We start from the raw sequence: 22,391 nt of genomic DNA, 5'->3' as shown, positions 1-22,391 counted from the left end.
TTTAAATATATATAAGTGAAGACTAAAGGGATGTATTGATCTTGTTAAAATACACAGAGACATTTCTCCTACCCATAACTGTGGGCTAACTCCACAAAGCCTGACCCATATACCTCAACAAGGAGGGGCCAGGGGGAGGACTAGGACATGGAGGAGGCTAACAATGGTACCAATTTGACTGTATTCACTAAGTATAAAACTAATTAATAAAAAAAAAAATCTGTCAAAAAAACCCCTTTACCTAACTTTTTTAAGAGAAATCTTATTTTGAAGGAAAATTAGTTAGTGAGACACAGGGTAAGAAAGCTCAACTAGAAGAGAAAGAAAGAGAGATTATAAAAGTTCAAAATTCTAATTATTTAAAAATTTTGACATTCATTAGTACTATTAAATCATTTATGAATACCTTAAATACAAGTAACAACATGATCCTTAAGTTCCCTCAAAACCTTAAATTAACTAATGGCTTTTTACATATTTTGTTCAACCAGACTTCAAAAGCATTGATGAGAAATGATATAATTTAAATTTCATAGCAGTATGAATTTAGACATATTTACATCATGGAGATTCATATTATATCATTAATTTTTTCACTGAAAATTTTGATATGCAGTTCAAATAAAATAGGCAAAAATTCTGAGATAGATGTATCTTTCCTCCAATTTTAATACTTAAGTTTAGACTATAATTTTTTAATCTCCAAATGAATTTTAAATATATCAAAGTTTTGTATCTGTGTTGCAGAATTTATTGGTATATTAATGTAAAAACTAATTTAGTTGCATAACTGGAAAATTTACATATATATATATTCATATGCATTTGATTCATTTCATTATTGTTAACCTAAATATCAGATAAATAGGTTAAGAATAATTACTAAACACTCCCGCTTAAACGCAATGTTACCGGTCGACGTCTGTTCGTTGTTCACAGTACATAATCCGAAGGTATTGAGCATAGCCGCTGCAATTCTAATGGCCAAAGAGTTATTTACCTATCGAAATTGCCCAAACAATAGCAATCTTCATGATGGCCTTAGTCCGCGAATTGAAACGGCTATGCTCAATAGGATTACGTATTGCTACATACCGATCCAGCGATATAGCGCAGAGGTGCATGATGGACGCCGTAGAAAATAAAACATCCAAAGCAATCCAGACGGGGCACAAATACCTAGGTAGTGGCCAGACATAATCTGAAAGAGAACAGAAAGAAGACAAAACATGTTACCTAAATTGTACTTACTATACTTTTAAAATACTACTTATGTTTCCTCCCCATCTAAGCTCTTAAAGAGAGTGAAATTTCAGGATATTATTTTACATGATAATAATGATAACATCACTGTTACACATTTGTACTGCAGTAAGATTTACATAGCATAAAACCATCAATCCCTTTAAAGTTTACAATCCCATGGTATTGAGCACTTTCACAATATCATACAAACATCACCTCTTGCTAGGTCTAGATCACTTTATCACTCTAAATGAAAACTACTCATTAAATACTCATACCACTTTTTTCCTTCTCCAACTCCTAAGGCAATTTCTGATTTGTTCACTGTTTTCACAGATGACCTAATAGGTATGTTTCATCTAACTGGAACTTTGTTCCATAGTGTTGCTGCAGATGAACATGTTTTCAAGGTTTATTTATTCTGACATATTTGTCGATATTCCCTTTTTACAGCTGATGTTATTAGATAAGGATTTGTGGATATTCTTGTAATTTATTAATTTCCTTTACAAATTGTTTATTGCTGTGTATACAATTGTAGATGATTTTTCAGATATAGATCTTCTCTCCTGTACTTTTGCTAAATTGATTTACTATGTCTAGTTTAGAGGAAAGATTCCCTGAGGGTTGTCACACATACAATAATGTCATCTGAAAAAAAGATAACTTTATTTTTTCCTTTTAAATTTTCTGTGTTTTTTTTCCTTTTCTTATATAGTTGCTTTAGGTAGGATGTCCAGTACAGTGTTGACAGAAGTAATTAAAGTGGCCATGTTTTCCTTTTTGCTGATATTAAAGGGAATTTTTCAGGATTTTACTATTATGATATTAAATATATTTTTCATCAATGTCTTTTACCATGCTGACGAAATTCCTTAAATTCCTAGTTTCTTGGGTATATTTTTAATCATGAAAGTGATGCAATTTGTCAAAAGCTTTCTGTCCTAACCAGTTGAGATGTTTATGTGGTTTACTTACCTTCATTCTATATGTATTCTATGTTGCACTGCATCATTCATTTTTGTATGTTGAACCAAACTTGCCTTCTTGAGCTAAATTTCACTCCTTAATGCACAACATGGTATTGGATTTAGTTTGTAGGTACTTTGTTGGGAATTTTTACATTTAGATTCATTCATCATATTGGTTTATAGTTTTCTTATAGTATGTGTATCTGTCTTGATATTAGGATAATGTTTGCTTCATAGAATGTAGTTTGAGAAAGGTTGATGTTAATTTTTTGAATATTTGGTAAAACTATCAGAAAAGCCCTCTTGTCTTGTATTTTCCTTGATATATATGGTGGTTTGAATATAAATGTATGTCCCCCATAACCTTATGCATTTTTTATTAAGCTTCCTTCCTAGTGTTCAGCAGGTGGAGCCCTGTTGAAAGAGGTGTGTTACTGGAGATGGGTCTATAGGGCAGCCCTGATAGGTGTGTAGAGAGCTAGCTTGAGCTCCGGCTATTGGTGTTTGCTGTTGTTGGTTCTGCTTCTGTGCTATTGATGTACAATGATATGAGCCAAATTCTTCCAACATGATGAAACTTACCCTGGAATCTGTTAGCCTGCAATAAACCCTTTCCTCCTGTAAAGCTGAATCTGGTCAGAGGTAACTGCAACCATATGTTTTTGATTAGTGATTAAATGACTTTACTTGTTATATATGTCTTCAAATTATTTATTTCTTCTTGAATCAATTTTGAATAAGGTTTTTTTGTTGTTGTTGTTTGTTTTGAGGTAGGGTTTAACTCTAGTCCAGGTTGACCTGGAATTCACTATGGAGTCTCAGGGTGGCCTCAAACTCACAGCAATCCTACTACCTCTAGAATAAGGTTTCTATTTTTAGGACTTTGTCCATTTCATCTGGTTTATTTAGTTGTGGAAGTACAATTATTGATTATATTATAGTTTTCTATAATTTTTAATGTCTGTAAAGTTTGTGGAAATGCACCCACATTCACATTTAATTGGATAAGACTGATGCACTACCTACTACACTAATGAGGTGCCTGCATTTCTGGGTTTAGTCAATTGTGTCATCCTGTTTTATTATTATTATTATTTTATTATTATTTTGTAGTTTTAATTGCTATCACAAAACTTTGACAACTTTCCAACAAATCAATTTTTGGTTTTCCTAGTTGTCTTTCTTTTTTCTTATTATCTATTGTGTTTATCATTTTGGCACTTTTTCATATTGTGCTCACTTGCTTTTCTTTTCTAGTTTCATACTGCATAGTGTTAAGTTAGGTTATTAATATCATAGTGCATGGATACCATCTCACAGATCTCTTAAAAAGTTTCATTTTCTTCATTTGTTTCTTTCTGTCAATCAGAACTCATAGCTTCTATATTTTATGTTCCCTAATTCCTTTTTCTTTCTATTCAGTTCTGCTCAAAAATGTGTTTTAGGTTCCTTTTATAATTCTAACCATTTAATGATATGTGTGCTCTCACTCTTTCTCTCTCTCTCTCCATATATATATGTATGTATATATATATATATATGAATATGTGAATGGCACATTTCTTTCACCATTTTGTTTTCAAAGCAAAGCAAGTAGTATGCAACACATAAAATCAAAAGTTCTGATTATCACTAAAGGACTAAGAAATGTGCCTCTGGGAGTATGCATTTAGTGAAAAGTTGAAGAGATTTGAGTATCAGGTTACCTACATCCTGGGCTCATTTATCAGATGTGCATATACAGAATAAACCAAATGCTTTCAAATATAGCTTGATAAATAGACTGAGATTTTGACCATTGTCCATATCCCAACATGGCCACTGGATGACACAGAAGGGATGGATTATAACAGAGTTTCATGTAACTTGAAATCTAAGCTTATATTGTTAAATAAGCCAATAGAAAGCATGTTGAGAATTGTATTTTAAATCTAACCAGACTATTGCATGTTAAAAGAACAAAAATGCCACAATATGGAAAACATATAAATTCAAGGATAGTGTCAAAATAAGTGGTATAATATGGAACTTCAGAAGTGTTGATTTCAAGAAATATCAAAGAAGACAAGAACTGTCAGAATCAAACTTACTGGATCTCTGAGAGTTAACCAAATGTTTATAGCAAATGCAGTGGTTTGAATATAAATGGCACCTGTAGCTTCAAGTGTTTGTGATTAAGCTTCTTACTTAGTCACCAGTTGGTGGAATTTTGGGAGGTGTAACCTTGATGAATGAGTTTTATTTGTTGCTGGAGGTGGACTCTGGGATTCATGAGTCTGACCTTTTGTGTGTTAAGAGCCAGCTTGTTGGTTGTTCTCTCTCTGTTTCAGATGTATGATGTTGTAAGCTGGTTGCTTTTATCCACTACAAAAAAGCTTCTGCTCAAAATTTTATGCCTCATATAAACTCTTTCATCCTATAAGATAATTCTTGTAGGGTGTTTGTTCCCACCAGCAAGAAACCAACAGCTACAGAAACCAAGCAAGTATTTAGCTTGGATATATGGAGGCAGTTTCTTCCACCACATTTGTAGCATCCCCCTGGAACTTTAAGCTTGATCCCCTTCCTCCTATAAACTGTGGCTGGTTTGGATATTCATCACAGCAATGTGAAGCTGACCATAACACAAAGCATTCTCAGTAAGATTAACAACACATTGCTTATTAGAAACCATGAGATCAACAAGCAGTAGAAAAACATCTAAAGGGCTGGAGAGATGGTTTAATGGTTAAGGTGCTTGCCTGTGAAACCTAAGAACCCAGGTTTGATTCTTCAGGTCCCTCATAAACCAGATGCACATGGTGGCACATGCATTTGGACTTTGTTTGCAGTGGCTAGAAGCCCTGGTGCTCCTATTCTCCCCCCCCATCTCTAACAAATAAAAAGAAAAAACAACAAAGGAAAAACATTTAGCACATTGGAAAACTGTCAATTAAGAATTATATGTCAACCAGGAGTGGTAGCACATGCCTTCAATACCAGCACTTGGGAGATAGAGATAGGAGGATTGTCATGAGTTCGAGGCCAGTGAATTCCAGGTCAGCCTGGGCTAGAGCAAGACCCTACCTCTAACAACCAAATAAATGAATAAATAAAATAAAATAAAATAGTTTAGAAAAAAATTCTATGTCCACTAAAATGATATTTAACAATGAAGGAGAAACCAAGATTCATCATACAAAAGCAAATATGGAGGAGTTGATTGCTGATAGATTTGCCTTATAAGTAATGCTATCACTGATTGTACTTACAAAACATAAAAATAAATACAGAACAGGCATTATTTTAAACACAGAGGCAAATATGAAACTTGGGAATTATATACTAAGACCAAATAGGATTTTTTCCTAGAATTCAAGGATGGCTCAACACATAAAAATCAATCAGTGCAATATACAACATTAAAACAGGATGAAGGGTAAAAAGTACATGTATGATCATGTCAATTGAACTAAGATAATTTGATAGAAATCAATATCCTTTTATGATAAAAACTGTTTAAACTTAGGATTAACAATACAACTCCGTCAGCATAATAAAGGAAATATATGAGAACCCTTTAGTGAGTGTTATAGTCAATGAGGTAAAGACTAATGCTTTATGGTATAAAAGAAGAAGCAATAAAAGTATGCCTAATTTCATCACTTTTGTTCAAAACAGTCTTGTTCTATCACCCCTACTGCAAAGGAATAAGTTTCTACAAAATATATAAGTATATAAGAGGTAAAGTATGAGAAGGAGTGGTTTGAAACATTGTCTTCCAGACACAAAGTGGCAGTTTTATTCATTACTTTCCAGTAATTATTTCTGCCTGCATAAAACCTGAATATTTAAAGGCAAAAATGGATGACACCAAATACAAGAAGGTCTAGTTAGAAAGAAGAAGGGGTTAAGTGGTGGGGGGAAATGGGAAAGGTAAAGTTGAGGGTAGTAAGAGAGGATTACAATCAAAGTACACTGTTTATATGTTACAATACAATGTCTAAAAAAACAGGCAAAAAGATTTAAAAAATTCAAAGTTTTCTCAGCAGAAAGCAGAATCCAGAAGGAAATATAATCATAATTTGCCCAATTCTGCCCTTCAATAAAAGGAAATCATACTAGATGAAAATTTCTCAGATGACTGGGCTTCTGCGTGAGAAGGAAAATACTTAGTAGCAGAGGCCAGTTAGTTAAAAAGGAGACATAAAGGGAAGATAAAGGAAGGGAGGAGGGTACTTAGTAAGTTGGTATTGTATATATGTACGTACAATCATTGAGATGGGGAGGTAATATGATGGAGAATGGAAATTCAAAGGGAAAAGTGCAGGGGGAGGAGGGAGGGTATTACCATGGGATATTTTTTATAATCATGGAAAATGTTAATAAAAATTGTGAAAAGAAAAAAAATAAAATTTCCAAACTTTATAAAAGAAACATCAGAAAAAAGAATAAATGCCTTTGAAATTATAATGCAATATTTAAATGGTTTTTAAAAACTAAATTTATGGCTAAAAGAGGGGTTACATTATGAAATTCTCCCTAAATTTATAATGCTTATCACATTTAAACTATGCTCACGTCACTCTCTGTTGGAGAATCTGTTTTTCCTTTTCAGAAGTTAGCAAGACCTGAGGATATAAACTACCCCTCACACTTCGGCCAAGCCATAATTTAAACCACAGAGGAATTGGGGAGGTGAGCCAGAGTGCTTCTTCCATGCTTTTCCTGATAACAAGCACTAGGGTGTAGGAGACAGACCCTGAAGACTCTCAACACTTACAAAAGAAGAGATCCAGAGGCTTCTAAGAGCTCATCACTGAAGTAGACCTAAACCTCATCCACATGGCTCAGGGAATTTTGCAGAGAAGGTCCCAAAAGTCTGTAAGAGCCACAGGTTGAGACATCATGCCCAGACGCATTCCCTTACCCCCCCAAAATAACTGATTATTGCTTCCACAACACATAAAGTATAACCCCATAGGGAATACCTGCAACCTTACTGAGGAGTATTCCCAGGGGAATGGGGGCAGGAGTCAGGGAAAAGAGGATTACAACATATGATGTATCCATATGAAATATGTTGTTAATAATAAATAATATATATTAATAGAATGGACATGCCCAGGTCTCTAGCCACTGCAAATGTCCTCCAGATGCATGTGCCACTTATGCATCTGGTTTACCTGAGTACTGGGGAATTGAACCTGGGTCCTTAGCTTTCACAGGGAAATACTTGAACTACAAAGCCATCTCTCCAGTTCTTAATGGGTTGTAAAAACATGTATTTATGGTGGTTTGGATGTAAATGGCCCCAACGTACCTGTATGAAGAAATACTTAATCCTATCATTGGTAGAGGTATTTGGGGAACTTTTTAAAATCTTATGCTTGATAGTGGAAGTGAATCACTGAAGGTGAGCCTTGAAGTGTTACAGCCTAGGGATGTTTTCTATTCACTTTCTATATAGTTATTTTCTTCTGAAGTGATAATGTGAGACCAGCTTTCTACTCCTGCCATTCTTTCCCTGTCATGACAAACTCTGCTGTCTTGGACTTCAAGCTGAAATGAATTCTTTCCCTCTTTAAGTTGCTTCTTGATGAGCATTTTGTCTCAGAAATGAGAAAAAAGCTGATATATATAACTGGTGGTGGGATCAGTGCTATTAACTCAATAAACATCATAAATCCATTCTTAGTTTTTTGGGTTTTTTTTGTAAGTGGTTTGTATGAAAAATGTGGAAGGATTAAGAAGTCTGGACTAGAGAAACCTTACAATGCCATGAGGAGAGATCAATAAGTCATTCAGGTGGGAGCTTGAATGACCAGGAAGCCAAGTGAAATGTGGACTTTAATGCTCAGCTCATGAGGTTTCAGAAGTGAACAAGTACTATAAATGGGAGCTGGGATAATGCAATTTATGTGATAATTTGGCAAAGAAACAGGTTGCATTCTACTTGAGTCCCGAGAACATGGAAAAGTTTAATTTACTAATAATGGAATAATGTGTTTGAAGAACTTCCAAAGTAGAAAAACATAGAACATGTGGCATAAAATTTTTTATGTGCACCAATTACAATCTACAGTGAAAGATCAAATACAGAGAAGAAAAAAAGACATTAAATTGGAAAGGTTTGCACAGAGAGGAACATAATCAAATTTCAAGTACCAGGCACAGAAACTGCAACCTGTTTGGCTGTAATTGTTGAAGTGATTACCACCATTAAAGGTAACAGTGTGAAACACTGGAAAATGATATTCCAAGCAAATGGAAATTTAAAAAAAACCTAGCAGGTGTTGCTTTATCAAAATTTGATAAAATATACTTCAAACCAAAAATAATTAAAAAGGACAAAGAAGGCCACTTCTTACTCATCAAGGGAATGATCCAGCATGAGCACATCACAATCATAAATATATATGCACCAAACACTGGTGTAACACAGTTTGTAAAAAAAAATCTACTCAAAAATAAAACAAAAATAAACACTGACACAATCATCATTGGAGACTTCAGTACCCCATTATTATCAATAGACAGATCATCCAAACAGAAAATCACCACAGAAATAATAGAGTTCAACAACATCATAGATCAACTAGACCTAATGGATATCCTCAGAGCTTTCCATCACAACTTTACAGAATACACATCCTCCTCATCAGCCCACAGAACTTTCTCCAAAACTACCATATAATATGCCATAAAACATAAAGTCCAGAAAACTGAAGTGACTTCCTGCATCATGTCAGATCACAAAGCTTTAAAGCTAGAAATTACCAACAAGAGCACCAGCTCCTGCAGACTACACAACACAATTTTAAACAATGAATGGGTCATGAAAGAAATTACAAAATTCCTAGAATTGAATGATAATGAAAACACCACCTACCAAAACTTATGTTACACAATGAAGGCAGTTCTAAGGGGAAAATTCCTAGCCCTAAATGCCTTCATTACAAAGCAGAGAGATCCCAAGTCAATAACCTGACTTTCCACCTAAAGGCACTGGAAAAACAATAATACAACCAAAAGAGCTCCAGAAGGAAAGAAATAATCAATATTAGAGCATAAATTAATGAACTGGAAACTAAGAAAAACAATTTAAAAAACTGATGAAATAAAGGGCTGGTTCTTTGCAAACTAAAGTCTTGGCCAAACTGATCAAGCAAAAAATGGAGAAATCTCCAATTAACAAAATCAGAAATGAAAAAGGAGAGATCACAACAAACATCAGTGAAATTGGACGAATCATCAGGGCATACTTCTAAAACTTCTACTCCACAAAATTGAATAATCTGGAAGAAATGTATCAATTCGTAGAAATATCCCACCTACCAAAACTAAACTCAAAGCAGATTAATCTCCTAAACAAACCTATCACATCCATGGAGATTGAAAAGGTAATCAAAAACCTTTCCAAAAAAGTAAAATCCAGGACCAGATGGCCTCTCAGTTGAATTATATCAAACCTTCATAGAAAAACTGGAACCATTTTTCTCAAACTACTCAGCTTAGTTGGAGACAAGGGTATCCTCCCCAACTCTTTTAATGAAGCTAGCATCACCTTAGCACCAAAACCAGAAGAGATGCTACAAGGAAAGAAAATTGTAGGCTCATATCCATAATGAACTTAGATGCAAAGATCCTGATTGTATATGTGGAAATTGGTCAACATAATACACCACATAAATAAATTGAACCACAAGAACTACATGATCATCACAACTGATGCACAGAAGATACAACACCACTTCATGATCAAAACACTGGAAAGATTAGGCATGGAGGATTTATATTGTAACACAAGATAGGCCATATAAAGCTCCTAAAACCCAAATAATACATAATGGGGAAAATCTTAAGGAGTTCCCATTAAGATCAGGAATAAGACAGGGGTGCCCACTCTCACCACTGATCTTCAACATAGTTCTAGAAGTACTAGCCCAAACAATAAGACAGGAGAAATGAATAAAAGGGATTGAAATTGGAAAGAAATAAACCAAATTACCTCTATTTGCAGGTGACATGAGCCTATATATAAGTAACCTGAAAGTTTACATCTGGAAACTTCTAAAGGTGATAAATTTCTTCAGCAAAGTGTCAGGACACAAAATCAATGCACAAAAATCAGTAGTTTTTCCTATATGCAAAGCCAAATATACAGAGAAAGATATCAGTGAGGTCCTTCCATTTTCAATAGCAACAAAAAAATTAAATAGCTTGAAAAACACTAACCAAAGATGTGAAAGAACTATATAATAAAAACATAAAAACACTCAAGAAATAAATCAAGAAAGACTTGAGAAGATGGAATGACCTCCAATGCTCCTGGATAGGTAGAATTAATATTGTGTAAATGGCAATTCTACTAAAAGCAATATATACATTTAATGTGATGCCATAAATAAAAATAACAGCACCATTATTCAGAGTTTGAAAAAATGATCTCAAAATTCATATGGAATAGCAGAAGGCCTTAGATATCCAAACATATCCTCAGCAAAACCAAAACAAAACACTTCAGGCAGTATCACCATACCTGATCTAAAGCTATATTACATAGCAATAGTGATAAAAAAAATAGCCTGGTACTAGAATAAAAACAGAAATATAGACTGATGGAAAACAAGTCCAAGTCCTTAGGTCAAGTAACTACCTACTTGATGTTTGACAAAGGTGCCAATAATGTAGACTGGAGAAAAGATAGCATTTTCAACAAATGGTGTTGGACAAACTGGGTGACCATATGTAGATAAATGAAATTAAACCCACTCATTTCACCATACATAAAAAATCATTACAAAAGGATTAAAGATCTACATATAAGAACTGAAACTCTTCAACTACTGGAAGAAAAAAAAAAACCTGTAGGCACTCTCCATAATATGGGACTGGGAAAAGACTTCTTGAGCAAAACCAGTAGTCCAGGAAATTAAACAAGGACTCAACCAATGGGATCTCATAAAGTTATGAAGTTTTTGCTCAAACATACCATAAGCAGAGCCAATATATTTCTCACAGAATGGGAGAAAATCTTTGCCAGCTATACCACTGACAGAAGAATCTGCAAAGAACTCCAAACACTAAACAATAATAAATTCAAACAACAGACTCCAAAAGTGGGGCAAAGAACTGAATAGGGAGCCCTGAGAGGAAGAATTACAAATGTCTAATACACACTTAAGAAAATGTTCAACATGCCTAATCATTAGGAAAATGTAAATTAAAACAAGTATAAGATTCTACCTTACACCATTGAGGATATCCAACATTAAAAAATCAAATGAAAACAAATGTTTGCAAGGACATGAAGGAATAGGAACACTCATTCACTGTTGTTGTGAATCTAAATTGGTACAACCACTATGGAAATCAATATGCAGACTCCACAAAAGGATAAATATAGAGTTACCAACAGATCCTGTTATTTCTTTACTTGTCATTTACCCTAAAAACTCAAAAACTCAGTTCAGAGATATTTGCTTAACTATGTTTATAGTTGCTCAATTCATAATAGCTAAAAACTGGAATTAACCCAGGTGCCCATCATTGGATGAATACATAACTAAAATATGGTATATCTACATGATGGAATTCTACTCAGCTTTAGGAAAAAAAAATCGGGCTGGAGAGATGGCTTAGCAGTTCAGTGCTTGCCTCTGAAGCCTAAGGACCCCGGTTTAAGGGTCAATTCCCCAGGACCCACGTTAGCCAGATGCACAAGGGGGCACACGTGTCTGGAGTTTGTTTGCAGTGACTGGAAGCCCTGGTGCACCCACTTTCTCTCTCTCTCCCACTCTTTCTCTGTCTGTCACTCTCAAATAAATAAACAAAACAAAAAAATTTAAAAAAAGGAAAAAAATCACAAACTGAAATTTGTAGAAAAATGGTCAAATTTGGAACAGATCATTCTAAGTGAACTCACACAATCACAGATCATCTGCAGTTCCTAACCTGGATCAGCCCAAGTTCCTGACATACATGAATAGTATCTTGAGACATGGACAATAGGCAGGGTAGGGCTTGGGTGAAGGGAAAGGGTGGTGGTGAGGGGGACACAAAAAATGAGCTCAAATTTAAGTGGTACCATATAATCCTGTATTGTGGAAGTCAGACTAAATAGTGGAACCCTCAAGAGGACCTTAGAGGGAGCACCTGAATCAAGGGGACCTGGAGATGGTGAGATGAAACCTAGCCTCAATTTTCTCCTGTTTCTCTTTTTCCATGGTGCTGGCCTATAATTTGCTTACCAGGATGTGGTCTACATCCACAATGAGATGATGATCAGAGAGACCTACTAGATCTCCCCGAACAAGAGTGATTTTTGTCACAGAACTTGATTACCCACCAGAGTTCAATGGTAAGACACCATACTTGTTGGTGCATACCATGTAGAGACCTGGTTGGATTATGGAGGAAATCCAGTCCTCAATTAGCCGATCTAGAAGTGGAAGGCGCTATTTGAGCTCTGGGGGGAATTTGTCCAACATCTGTCCAAGCAACTCAAAGTCTAAGTGACTCATAAGCACACAATCTGACATGATGCTCACAAAAATGCAGTAGTGGCACACAGGCATGTTGGATAACCAACTGCTCTTGGATTGGCTAACAGACCCACTCAGTGGAAAGGAAACCATATTTGGAATTGGGGAAAAAAGTCAGAATCTTATCCACACAATGATTTTGCTTTCCATTGTCAAGCTCTCACTAACTTTAGATGTAAGAGGGTCTATACCCTTTTCATTCTCTCTAAATTAATGATGGTTATCACATTTAACTGGTGATGACTTTATTCTCCATTGGAGAATCTGCTTCTTTTTTACAGAGGGGAGCTGGACATAAGGAGACAAACAACCAGGTCCATTCCACCCTGGCCCCAGCTGAAACTGCAGAGGAATTGGGGAAACGAGAAAGAGTGCTGCTTTCTTTGTGAATCTGGTATCATAACAAAGGTGATGGAGAAAGATACTGAGGATACTCAAGACCCACCAAACCAGAGATCCAGAGGCTCCTAAGGGCCCATCACTGGAGTAGACTTAAAATGCTCCCATCATAGCTCAGGCAATTTTGCGGAATAGAGGGCAGAAAGATTATTAGAGCACAGAGACTTTGCCTCTCCCTCCCCCACGTCATAATGCATGACCCAAAATCCCCATGGGGTTAACCTGCATCACCAATGAGGAAGGCCTCTTCAGAAAAGAGGTAGGGAAGAGGGAAGGGATGGTACCAACATGTGTTGTTTACATACAAAATATGTCCATGTCTGATAAAAATGTTCCTTAAATAAAGAAAAGATGGATGGAATTCATTTTGCATCATGAGATAGCCATGAGTCTGTGGAGTCCAGGGGCAGAACATGGTGGTTTTATTGTGAAATGTTCCATATATACTAATGTGTTTGAATATTTAATACTCGGTTGTTGGTGCTATTTGTGAAGTTTGTAGAATATTCAGGAGGTAGAGCTTTACTAAAGGAAGTATGTCATTGGGTAGCTGACCTTGAGTTTTACAGCCCAGCTTTGTTTGCTCTTCTTTCTCTTTCTCCTTATTCCCTGCTGATGTAATGATTAATGCCAGCCTTCTGCTCCTACAATTCTTTCCTGACCATTTTGGATTCTAGTGTATAGAAATGTAAGCCTAAACAAACTTTTCTTCCCTAATGTGCTTCTGGTTGGGTATTTTGTCCCAGCAATAAGAAAATAACTGATTTACCATACTTTTGTCAGAAGCAAGAATGATAACATTGTCTGATAAGTTTTTAAATGTAGAGATATAAACCATATTACAACTAAAACAGAAAATGGAAAAGGATTACATGTGATTTTAAATATTTATTTTCACTTGAAATAATAAAATGGTAGGAAATTATAAAACATTTGGTACATGTAATTCAGAAAATAATTACTACCAAAAAAAAACTGTATAAAGAAATATTGTTGGGCTGGAGAGATGGCTTAGTGGTTGAGGCATTTGGCTGCAAAATCAAAGGACCTAGGTTCAATTTCCCAGGACCCACATAAGCCAGATGAACAAGGTGGCACATGTGTCTGGAGCTCAATTGCAATGGCTGAAGGCCCTGGCATGGCCATTCTCACTCACTCTCTGTCTGAACCCCTCTTCAAAGAAATAAAATAAAATAAAATAAATGTTTAAAAAGAAATATTTTCAAATGCTAATGGATTTCCCATTGTGCTGGCTTACATCTGTAATGGTAGAACTTGGGAAGCTAATGTAGGAGGATTACTTTGACTTTGAGACATGTCTAGGCTACATAATGTGTTTCCGGCCAGTTTGGGCTACATAGACCCATCTTACATAAACAGCACTAAACAAAGAATGAATCCACAGTTATTCTCTTGGTCACCACAGTGAATACTAATAATCCCACTGAGGAATATCTTCAGCAGAATTGGGCAGGGGAGAGGGTGTTGAAAAGCACAACTGTTTTATAGAAAAAGCAATAAATAATAAAAACTAAAATAAAATACAAAAAGAACAAATCCAACCAAATAAATCAACCAAGCCACCAATAACAACCAAAATCCAATAGAATATTTTAATTCTGTTATAATCAGAGAATTTATAAATAATATGCTATGTGTGTTCTCTTAGCATAACAGCACTAATCTGAAAACTAATATGAAAATGCTATTTTGAAAATGTCTGAGTGCTTGGAAATGAAACAAAAATTTCTAATTAATTGATATTTTATTTTTAGTAGGAAAAGATAAATGATATTAGAATATAATTTGAAGTGAATGGATACAAAATAATGTATATCAAAATTTATGTGATATTACCCAGTCATTATTCAATGGGAATTTAATATTGTATCATATATATATATTTAAGACTGGGTCTCATGTAGCCCAAGCTGATCTAAATCTTGTTGTATAACAAATGTTGGCCTTGGATATCTGATCCTCCTTCTTGAAACTCCTGAGTCCTGGGTTTTTTATGTGGTACTGGGAATCAATCCAAGAGATTCCTGCATGCTTTGGCTAGCACTCTATCAGCTGAGCTATGTCCCTAACACATTACATTAATGTTATGTTTAAGATTAATTACTTCTTCTTTTAGGAAAAGAACACTTCATATTGATGATTTAAGCTTCCAAGTTTATATCCTAGATAAGTAAGAGAAAGATAATTCAACATACCATAAGAAAGCAAGTAGTACATATAAAAGCACAAAACATATAATAGAGACAATTCAATGAAATAAGGTTTTAAGATCAGGCTAATAAATCTCAATAAATATAGCGAGAGGATATACAAGTTACCAATATCAGTGATCAAAAAGGATGATCTATACAAATTACAGTTATAAGAGAATATTACAAATGACAACATGTGCATACATTTGGGTAGAACTTTTGTGCTCTTACACATAAAATTAGAAATATTTGAATCATGCACTGAGTTCATACTTCTACTGCAGAAACTATAATACAGATAAAAATAAAGAGAAATTTTCTAAACCCTTGTTTGTTAGTGAGCTCACATGCCATCCACTTAAGACCATCCAAGCCCAGGAAGTTTACACGAAACAGCTAAAACTTGCATACATAACAAATAAACACACTTTAAAACTCTAGAGTCTTTGAATAAGGCTTGGGAAACAGCATTACTAACTTCAAGTGTGCAAAAAACTCAGTAGTATTCTAGATTGTGCTGCTGACCAGAACCAATTATCTGAGAGCTACTCATCCTATAGATCAGTCATTTATATGTACAAGTGCATAATGAAACTTAACACATCTAGTATGAAATTTGGAAAATTATTCATAGCAGTAAATGGTATTGACACTTATGGTTACTTTCTTTTAATGTCTTATTTCCAGTCGGAATTACATCCTTCTACAGAATCCAGAGGGGAAGGGCCTGGGTTTTGCCTTACCATTTTTTTTCAGCCCCCAATTTTTGAAATATATACCCTACTCTTCATATTTCTTATCACTTTGCCTCTGATAGAGTTCTTTAGATCTGATTGCATGTTGCATCTAACATTATTTATGTCTTCTAACTATTGGAGAACACACCACTTTCCCTCATAGCATATTTCCCAACCACCTTAAAATTTGATTTTTGTCTGAAATTAAACTGTTTCCTTCCAATTTAAAATTGGTTTTGCTCTGGACTACTGCTATTAAATATCTTAATTACAACTTTGAGACCCACTATTTGCCTTTTCTACATTTTCTTTCTACAAGTAAAGACTAGATGCTCTTTCCTTCTAGCTAATCTGGCTCTAGATATCCTAAATTAACATGCCCTCCTGTCATATTTACCTATGGTAGTGTAGTTCTGAATGTAGGAGATACACCTATAGAGGCATTGCCTATATGGCTAGAGGAGTTTCTGATGGCCCACATGTATTTTTGGCTCACTCATCTGGTTCAATACAGTCCCACTGATCCTGGGTTTATAGACCCCCACACATATACACATACCAACTGCCTCTTGTGAGCTAAAGGCATAGCAGTCAGGCTCCACCCTCAACAAAATACACCTGTCAGAGTCCCTTTTCATTCATGTAGCTTAATGTCTTCGTTTCCTTGATTTGCAGGGTTCCATGTCTCTTCAGGCAAGCAGAGTGGTGTTTCCAGTATCTTTTATGATGAAGTGGGCCAGGAGATGGGACATCCTACATATGCAACCAGCCAGCCCCCTCTTAGTATGAAATGGGGATTTCCTGGCAGCACTATGCAGGATGTTCAACCTCCCCACCCATGTGAGGGTCAACTGTTGCACTGTGAACTTCTAGTCTCTGTTGAGGACTTGCCGTTGATTGATGTTTCGCTGTACAAGTGATGTCATGATGGCTTCTTCTTCTTTGTCTTTGGTACCTGATGAAGAGGCTATGACTACTGAAATTCCACATGGTCTAAAACATGGCAACTAATCAATCTACATTTTCCCCTCTACTTTAAACCCCATATTTCAAAACTATCATCTTTCACCAACCCAAATTAAGAATAACAATCCTGCCCACACTTACATGTCCCAAGATATTTCATAAATTAAACTCTCTAGTTTCACTCCAAGTTTAGGCAATTCTGAATGCTTTACTATGTAAATAATATGTCCATAGGCTTTAGACACTACATTAGAGCTTATTCTATTGGTGGAAGAATGTTCTGCACATGCCCATTTTTGACAATGCTAGTGCATATTAAATTAACTCTCTCATATACATTATAAGTTAATTGCCACAAATGCAGGCCTAAAGGCACAATAATGAGACCTGAGATTCTGGCTATGAAACATGACCATTCCACTATAAAAATAAATGGAAATTTATGTAAGAGTAGATTACAATATCCTTGTTCCTTAAACTGAGGTAACTCCATCTGATATACTAACTCAAGGCTTATAACCCTGACTTTTTTTTTTTTACTTCTATAACTTTATGACTGCACAGTTCCACTAGGAACTGACACTTGGGACATTTAATATGATCTACATTTTTGCATACCATAATCGATTTATTAATCTGAGAGAACCAAATAATCTTAAAGCTTTCCATCCAACTGATATTTAAAAATATTTGTGCATATGCAAGTGTGCACTTGTGTATGGAGGATAGAAGACTTGGGTGTCATATTTAGCAAAGCTGTCTGCCTCTTTTTTTCAGTTTTTGGTTTTACAAGGTAGGGTCTCACTCTAATTCAGGCTAACCTGGAATTTATTATATAGTCTCAGAGTGGCCTTGAACTCATGGTGATCCTCCTACCTCTGCCTCCCAAGTGCTGAGAATAAAGGCGTGTGCCACCACACCCAGCTCCATCTAATTTTTTTAAACCTTTTTATTTTCATTTTATCTTACTCAGCAGTAAAGAAAAATGAAGTTATGAAATTTGCAGGAAAATGGATGGATCTGGAAAGGATTATAAGCAGTGAGGTACCCCAGGCCCAGAAAACCAAGGTTTGCATGTTCTCTCTCACATGTGGATCCCAACTACAGAAGATTGGACTTCTTTGTGAGTAGGAAGAAAACTCAGTAGCAAATGCCAGCAAGCTAGAAAAGAGATATAAAGGGAAGAGAAAGGAAGGGAAAGGAGTACTTAATAGGATGGTATTATATATATGTAAGTAGAAGAATAGATTAATGGGGGTGGAAAGGCCCAACTGAGGTCAGGGGAAGAGATTGAGTAAAGGAAAGGTGGAGGGAGGGCTAATCAAAATCTAAGAGGATATAAATATATCATGTGGAAACCACTTTTTTGGTCAATGGAACACTCAGCCATAGATCATTGCTAGAAAATTTTCAGTGCCAGGGATGAATTGTTGACCAGGGGGTCCCTGATGCCTCCAAAACATTATAGGCCATTGCCAAGGCCCTTGGTTTCCCATCAGGGATAGATGTCAAGAACCTGTTGCTGAATACTCCACATACTTGGGCTGCAAGGCCACTGAGAAACCCTGCTGGAACAGAGCTGATGACCTCCTTCATGTAGACCAGCTGACAGAAAGCTGGAAGAAGCCATTCTACATGCAGTTCAATGGGAGAGAGAGAAACCAGTGAAGATACTCAACAGTGGACACTGCAAGCCTTATATTTGGCCAGTCAGCCCAAATGAGCCAACAGGTACAATAATGGCACATTTGTCATGGTGGAAACCAACTGCCCTCTAATTGGACTGGTGGTCCGTTCCATGGGAGGGAATACATCCCTGATAATGACAACTTAAAAGAGGCGTAGTCATGAGCCCTAAGGGTATAATGTCTGCTGCTGTCTGGCTAAATGTATATACTATGCTTATCAACCTGCCCAGTAAGCACTTCTCTTAATGTTCATACCCTTATATTAGTGCTACTCTCACTTTTGGTAGAAACTCTTCTCTTTTGTTCAATTTTTATTTATTTATTTGAGAGCAACAGACACAGAGAGAAAGACAGATAGAGGGAGAGAGAGAGAATGGGAATGCCAGGGCTTCCAGCCACTGCAAACGAACTCCAGACGCGTGCGCCCCCTTGTGCATCTGGCTAACGTGGGACCTGGGGAACCGAGCCTCGAACCGGGGTCCATAGGCTTCACAGGTGAGTGCTTAACGGCTAAGCCATCTCTCCAGCCCGACTCTTCTCTTTTCAGATAGCAACGACCTTGGGATGACTCAGAAGGCATCATGGTGCTGGAATGAACAGGAGTGCTCAGTATTGCAATATCTCTATCACACCTTCCAATGCTCAGGGTCTATTGCAGAAGAGGTGGCGGAAAGAATGTAAGAGCTAAAGGAATGGTAGGATCCCTTACAATGTGCTCCATCCAGACACAAAATGGCCTGGATATCCATGACTTCACAGTGCCTAACACCAGCTCCACAAGACCATCATAATAGGAGGAAAAGAACATGGCATCAAAATAAAAGAGAGACTGATTGAGATGAGGAGGGGATATGATGGAGAATGGAGTTTCAAAGGGGAAAGTCGGAGGAGGGAGGGTATTACCATGGAATATAATCATGGAATTATAATCATGGAAGTTGTTAATAAAAAAATTGAAAAGAAAAAAATATTTTATTTGTTTATTTGAGAGAGAGATAATGAGTGTGCCTCCAGCCACTGAAAATGAACTGCACATGCACGCTCCACCTTGTTCTTCTGACTTATGTGGGTACTGGGGAATTGAACCTGGGAATTTAGACTTTGCAAACCAGCATCTTAACAGCTAAGACATTTCTCTAGCCCAGTTAATCTCTTTTTAACTCAGTACGTCTCACTGACCTGGAACTTGCTATGTATGGGAAACTGGTTGGTCAGTGAGCCCCAGCAATCCACCTGTTTCTGCCTCCTCAGAGTTAGGATTACAAAACCATCCCACCTGACATTTTTGGGGGGATGTTTGCTAGGGATTGAACCCTTCATGATTGTCTAGTAAGCACTTTACTGACTGAGCTATCTCCCTAGCTTCCCTAATTACATATAATTAAGGTATTTCTTTTTTCACTGACTGTAAACCTTTACCTATGAGCATATAGTAAACATTTCAATTTTTCTGGTGATAATTTCATTAAAGTTGGATGACAGGCTCATCATCTAAATGGATCTAGAGTGGTGGGAGAGGGATAAGGACAAAGAAAAAAATCACACGTTCTTTCTTTGTGCTTGCACAACCATGTATATATTACTAAAGTTTTCAGCTGCATTTGTACTCTCTGGTACAACTTTCTTGGTACTGAGGAAAAGAAATGAATGATATAGAAAAGGAAATAAGGATTGTGGCTTTAATTTTCTGCCTTTATATTTTCTGGTTTCAGCTTTGGATTTAGTTTGTTACATTAACTATACTCTCAATCTGGGAGTTTATTTTCAAATGAAAAAATAAAATATATTTTGTTATGTCTTTGATTCAAAGAGATTTAAAATAAGTAGAAAGGAGGAATAAAAATACAAGTTAAATAATAATAGATATTGCATTTCTTGTCCAGGTTCAAACATTTTTCTTAAATAGTGTGGCTGAATTATTGTTAGAATAGGAAGAATTTATATATTAGAAGCACATTTATTTTAGTGGTAGAAAAAAATGCCTATAAAGTATGATACTATTCATCACATGATTTGAGTTTTGCTTTGAGTCTCAGATGAGACTTTGGATCTTCAACAGTGTTGGAACTGATAAAACCTATGGGAACATTAAATGCTATGTGCTCAATTCATTTTGTGTCATGTGAGATTGCCACATAGTCAATGGTGGAACAAGGTGGATTAAGTGTAAAATGACCTCCATAAACTCATGTATTTGAACATTTAATTTTCAGTTGGTGGCAATGTTCTGCAAGGTTGTGGAACCTATATGAGGTAGAATATTGCTCTAGGAAGAATGTCACTGGGGATAGGGTGGGGTGAACCTTGAGGTGTTAAATCTTAGTTCAGATTGCCCTCTCCCTCTCTACTTCTCCCATGCTTATTTGATGATGTCACACTAGCTTTCTGTTCCTGCCATACTTTACTAGCCATAATGGACTCTACTCCCTTCAACTATAAGCCTAGTTAGCTTTTTCCCTTCCATAAGTTTCCTCCTGTTGGGTATTTCATCTCAACAAAGAGAAAGTCAATGATGCCCTGGTTTCCATCCCTAGTCTGGTAAAACACATACAAACTAAATAAGAGAATACAAAAATTCTCCAAAAATAGTCTGCTGTCTTATGAATTCTTAGCAGGGGCTAAAGATATACTAAGCATATAGGATTAGCTTCTTATTTCAAAGGAAAGTCTCTACAAGGATGACAAGCCTTCTGAAACTATTGGATTTCATTTATTGTGCTGCTTAGGTTTTAGGGAACTATAAAAATTACTCAGTGTCATCTTTAGTCATTTTCCCTTTTGAATATTCATGTCTTTGCATCCTCTCTCTCTCTCTCTCTCTCTCTCTGTGTGTGTGTGTGTGTGTGTGTGTGTGTCTGTGTGTGTTCAACCAGGTTTACACCTGTAATTTAAAATAACCCTTTACAAGAACACTTTCTTCTCCTTCCGCCAAACTTTTGAAATGTGTTTTTGGAAGGAATATGGAAGGATTGGTACTTTGGACTGGAGAAGCCTTCCAGTGCTATAAGCAGAGACTGATGGGATATTTTAGTGAGAGTTTGAAAATGCTAAATACAGAGAGAATTGTGGACTGTGAAGTCTTGGCTTATGAACTTTCAAAGGGAAAAGAAAGAACTTTCCTGGAACTTGAATGAAGGTTAGCTACATTATTCTCTTTGTGCTGAGAGAATCTGGTCAAGGTTGAATTTAAAAGTAATGAACTGGGGCTGGAGAGATGGCTTAGTGGTTAAGCGCTTGCCTGTGAAGCCTAAGGACCCCGGTTCGAGGCTCGGTTCCCCAGGTCCCACGTTAGCCAGATGCACAAGGGGGCGCACGCGTCTGGAGTTCGTTTGCAGTGGCTGGAAGCCCTGGCGTGCCCATTCTCTCTCTCTCCCTCTATCTGTCTTTCTCTCTGTGTCTGTCACTCTCAAATAAATAAATAAAACATTAAAAAAATTTAAAAGTAATGAACTGGTATGTTGATGGATGAACAGAACAGAAAGATATGAATGATTTACAGTTTTTTCACAGGAAAAATTGAGGCAGTTTGAACATATTGAAACAATGACTGGTTTCAGATTACCTAAGCTTCAGTTGTTAAGCAAAATACCACCATTAAAGGTGGGTCAACTGATTTGCACTGAAAATTAAAATGATGTCCTGATAC

At 36.2% G+C, this 22,391-nt stretch overlaps 1 protein-coding gene across 1 annotated transcript in view; it reads right to left on the bottom strand.

Annotated features, from left to right (window-relative positions):
- Positions 1 to 22,391, bottom strand: part of Htr2c (5-hydroxytryptamine receptor 2C) — a 263,217-nt gene that overhangs the window by 24,256 nt on the left and 216,570 nt on the right. Inside the window, exon 5 of the mRNA XM_004659115.2 lies at positions 1,001 to 1,201. Within this exon, the coding sequence (XP_004659172.2) occupies positions 1,001 to 1,201 (201 nt within the window). The remainder of the gene's footprint in view (positions 1 to 1,000; positions 1,202 to 22,391) is intronic.

Source organism: Jaculus jaculus, chromosome X (genome assembly GCF_020740685.1).
Source record: "Jaculus jaculus isolate mJacJac1 chromosome X, mJacJac1.mat.Y.cur, whole genome shotgun sequence".
In the NCBI taxonomy this organism is placed as follows: Eukaryota; Metazoa; Chordata; class Mammalia; order Rodentia; family Dipodidae; genus Jaculus; species Jaculus jaculus.
The sequence above is the reverse complement of the archived record's forward strand: the minus strand, read 5'-3'. Positions and strand labels throughout refer to the sequence as shown.